The sequence below is a fragment of the Spea bombifrons genome, chromosome 4, assembly GCF_027358695.1.
Source record: "Spea bombifrons isolate aSpeBom1 chromosome 4, aSpeBom1.2.pri, whole genome shotgun sequence".
Classification (NCBI taxonomy): Eukaryota; Metazoa; Chordata; class Amphibia; order Anura; family Pelobatidae; genus Spea; species Spea bombifrons.
Genome location: NC_071090.1, coordinates 74,628,706 through 74,633,035, shown reverse-complemented (window position 1 = coordinate 74,633,035; position 4,330 = coordinate 74,628,706). Strand labels below are relative to the sequence as shown.

Here is a 4,330-nt window from a genome sequence, read left to right as displayed (position 1 = left end):
CAAAGATTATAAAAACAGTTCCACATGGGAAAAAGGAAACTGAAAAGTACTAAATGTTTTCACCATCAGTTCTTATCAATTTACCTTGTATAATATAGTCAATGCAGGACATACAGTACATCGGATGAAGAAAAAGCTGCATTTTCCTGCAAACCAGGCATGTTTCTCATCTTATGATCTTGTCATTGGAGACCAGCGTATCTCTCTCTCCCGCCCAGAAGGCCCTAGCACTAGGTGGAGAGTTTCTCTTATCCCTTTACATCGTCCTCCTCACATACTAAGTTATCACTCTGGGGGTGGGAGTGTGGAAAGGTGTTCGAGTTCGTACTTCCCACCCTCTGCGCCACCTTTCCCACCCTTTTTGTGTTCTACAATCTGGCGCATCTGCTCTTGGGCATAAAATGGCTTCTCTGCCAAAGGCCCCGGAGGAGCTGGAAATCCTAATATTTCAGGGGCCATGTATGGACGGAGCCATCCCACCAGAGGAGTGCTGCCTGGAGTGTAGTGAGTGTGCTTATGGTAAAAAAGAAGGCCATCAACCTGCAAGAAAAGTTAAGGAAAAATCGTTATGCTAGTGATTACGGAAGATCAACACACATCAGTCACTGGTGTCACCACTGTCCGGCATTCAGATACTAAATTTGTGCAGTTCTTTTTGTATGAACACATTCCCTTTAAAAGAAAAGTCTCAACATTTGTATTACTGGTATTATAAACACATTCAAAATTAGTATTCAAAAATATTGTGCCATTTCTTTGTTAAAACAGTTCTAGATTTTGCATAAAATGTCTTCAGACAGCTGCATATTAGTGATTTGTACATGTTCCAATTCTTTTATCTTAGCCCATTCAGCAAAAACACTGTGGCTTCTTATCATACTTCCTTGAGGTAGCTATGTGACACAATGACTAAAGAAACTATATAAAGGAAAGAGTTTCATTAGACAAGCAATGCTTCCTTATTACTACTATAAAGACTTAATACGACAGCCTCCATATCTACAGAGAAACAAAGTTTAAAACCCCTTAAAAAGACAACAGCCTTTTTAATACATTGTGAGCCCGTACATGTGCAGGCTTTGTCGTGAAGAGGTTAATGGAACAAAATTAAATGAAACCTAATTTTCTTCAATGGAAAGTTACTCCCACCACACGCTACCATTATTCTATGACTGCATGTAGAAGATTTAGCTTGTTGGTGGAGTATGTTACCTTATAGGGGAAGTTCTGCATCAAAACATTCTGCACAGACTCCAGAGAGCAAGGAAGATGATCTAGGCCGACAAACTTGAACTTGAAAAAAGAAACACAGCACTAAGTTAGAGATCACACCCTTTCCTTAAAGTAACAGTTTCTGTCCCCAACCCCAAATGCATAATGCATATTAAAGTACTCTGTGAGAAAAGTTAAAAGCACTATCATTTCTACTTACTGGGTTGCGCTTGGAAATCTCACTTAGTCCTTCTTGTTCCTGGAGTTTAGACTGCAGCCAGTAGAAACGGAAATCCGTCTGGATGTAGAAAATAATTCATAATCATTTTTTAATTAAGACAAAAAATGTGAAGCAGCCCTTCAGTGCCTGTTAGTATTCCTTCAGCTTACAAAATGGGCTTAATATAACACTTCTGATGTCTATACATTGTGCTTATGCTTGTCGGTACATTCCTTCCCAGTTTAGGCCAACATTTGCTATTATATTCCAGTTTTAAAATGATCATTCCTGTCCTATTTTAGTTTTCATATATTCCTAAACATACATGAAAAGCACTTAGAATGAAAGGATGAAGTGCTGTAAATAGTATTGTCCTTACCATTTTAGTCTGAATCATGCAATGCAAGTCTACAGAAAAGCAAGATGCTGAAACTTGCATGTTTAATACAGAAGTATGATGTCATACTAGTACAAAGTGCACAATAGCATACCACTACAGACAGAGCTAATAACAGCATCAAAATCATAACCATCTACATTCACGTTACCTGACAATCATACACTGGATGTCCCCTCCAACACATGACATCCAATACGTAATATGTCCTTGCCTCCTCGTTGTATATGCAGTCCAGAATGGTATAATCTGTAGAGGCAGAGAACAGAAACAGTTCCAATTTGCAAAAACACCAAGGTCATGTCCCTAATTTTGCTTCTGGCACCATTACCACTCACCTTTGCCAGTGGAGCTGTTGTGTCGGTTGCCCCCGGGCAGCAATGATGGGAACCTATTCACACAGTAGCCACTTTTTGTGTACGCAGCTGTGGATCCCTGGTTGACGAACAAGAAAATAAAATCAAATAAAAACGGCTTATAAAGGTACCAGCGAAGAAAAGGACATGCAAATTTAAAGAGAGCTTACCCGAGAAGCAACAATCAGGGAACGTTTCCCCACAGGACATACCACCAGTAGCCAAAGTTCAGCCAGGTCTGAAGGGATCTCTATTAACCACTCAGAGAGCATAAGCTGGAAGAAGGGAAATTAAATGGGGCATGAGGGGTTGCAAGACAGCCTAATGACAAAGAAAGTAAAATAAGTGACCCATTCCAGTTACACCTACTTGGTTAGAATAATGTCTAGGCAATTTCTTTCCAGGGTCCACATCCATCTCCTCTTCCTCTCCATCTTGTTCATTATTTTTTGGGTTTTCCAGATTTTCCTTCACTTCATCATCATCATCATTCAGTGACCAATCTCCCTCTGCAAGTCTTCGAGCATGATTCACATAGTCCAGACGTTTCCTGTCGAGAGGAACCGTATGTCAGTGACCCTTCTATAACAAAAAGTGGGTTTGTAAGCAATGATCGGCAATTGAGGCATGTGTTGGCAGCCCGGAGAATTGTGCTGAAATAAATCTCAATATGTAAATCTTGGAGAAGAGTGGATGTGATAGAAACATTTAAGTACATAAAGGGATTACACAAAATACAATAGCCTAGTATATTTCAAAAGAGAAGAAATGAGCAAACTGGAGGGTCAAAGACACTGATGTAAGGAAGTTTTACTTTATTGTGAGGGCAGTAGATAAGTGGAACAGCCTTTCAACAGAAGTGATGGAATATATATACTGGATATATTAAGGACAGATTAAGGTTTGAGTCTTTACAGCAGGAGCGATGGACTGACTAGATAGGACAGATGGTTATTTCAACTGCAGTAAAATTCTATAAGCTGAATAAAAATAAGGGGTGTTGATAAAGGATGGAATGTTTTGAAGTGACATATACACAATGTATTTTTGATTCTCCCAAGTAAACAAACAGAGCTTCCCCTTTCTCACGCTTTCTGAAGTTCCAATAGTTTTCTTCTACGCTCGCTCTGCTCCAGAGAACTGTATTTGCTCTTGTACTGAGACAACCGCGGATGGGGCGCTGAAGGATTGTTCAGGGATGATGAAACGGAAAAACTTCCAGCGAGAGCATCTGCAAGAGCGTCCATTCTGGAGGAAGAAACACCAGCTGAGTATACCTGAGGCATTAGCTTAAAATAAGGGACTGACTCTTATGAATGGATATAGTGGTTACAAATATTAATAAAACACGTAATGCAGACAAGCTCAGTATCATACATTAATATAATACCTTAAACATATACACATACAGGTACGCATATCGCCTGAGTGTCCACAAAGGTGGAGAAGTTGATTTCAGTGAAATGGAAAGAAGGCTCATAGAGAATGCATACACACATGCTACCCAATACCACTGAAATCAATCAAGACATTAACGTAAGCAGACAGAGCTCCCATAGAGCGCATAGCAAGTGTTAAATCAGCAAATACATGGTTAAACGGCACTAGGCAACGACACGGAAAACCATCAGGGGGAACACTCCATTTACACCTTTCACTTACTTTACGTGACGTCACGCACTCGGGAAGCGCCGCTAGCAGACGTATGCACGGCACCACAAAAACGAATCACGCTTAGATGTATTCACGTGGTCTTTCTAGTTGTAAGGAAGAGAGTGCGCACACTAGAGCCAGTAATACCAGCACTCGTTTCCACCAAAATGGTTGCCAGAGATATCATTCAGTATTGAGCCTCGACTGTATAATACTTAGTAGGGGAGAATTTGGGGCGTGGCAAGTAATAATGTTCTAAATACACAAGCCAACATTACATTATATTTTTTTATGTCTCTTATATAGTGTATACTAGCCTTCTGCGAACTGGGCAGCACGGAAGTGGTCGTGTGGTATTATGGCCTTTCCAAAATAATACTTTGTATAACCGTTTAGATACTTAAAATAATAAGTTACTTGTTACACAGCTATTTGACCCGGCCACACCAAGCGTGAGCCAACCAAACTATGTGGGGTTGGTATACAAAATAT

The 4,330-nt window shown here is 40.1% G+C and overlaps 1 protein-coding gene across 1 annotated transcript; it reads right to left on the bottom strand.

Moving 5' to 3' along the window:
- Positions 1 to 255: 255 nt before the first annotated feature.
- Positions 256 to 3,988, bottom strand: SNUPN (snurportin 1). Its single transcript, XM_053462989.1, has 9 exons — positions 3,848 to 3,988; positions 3,275 to 3,433; positions 2,555 to 2,735; positions 2,356 to 2,460; positions 2,168 to 2,264; positions 1,981 to 2,078; positions 1,433 to 1,510; positions 1,213 to 1,293; positions 256 to 540 (listed from the first exon to the last, which is right to left on the bottom strand). Exons 2-9 carry the CDS (start codon positions 3,430 to 3,432, stop codon positions 286 to 288), a joined length of 1,053 nt encoding a protein of 350 aa, XP_053318964.1. The 5' UTR covers position 3,433; positions 3,848 to 3,988; the 3' UTR covers positions 256 to 285.
- Between the last annotated feature and the right edge of the window lie 342 nt (positions 3,989 to 4,330).

What these genes read in the sequence shown, in the direction of transcription:
- SNUPN (XM_053462989.1), bottom strand. Translation starts at nt 3,432, where the DNA reads ATGGACGCTCTTGCAGATGCTCTCGCTGGAAGTTTTTCCGTTTCATCA. An exon ending in CTATTGGAACTTCAGAAAGC is followed by an intron (nt 2,736 to 3,274) that starts GTGAGAAAGGGG and finishes TCCTCTCGACAG; the next exon opens with GAAACGTCTGGACTATGTGA. An exon ending in TGCAGAACTTCCCCTATAAG is followed by an intron (nt 541 to 1,212) that starts GTAACATACTCC and finishes CTTTTCTTGCAG; the next exon opens with GTTGATGGCCTTCTTTTTTA.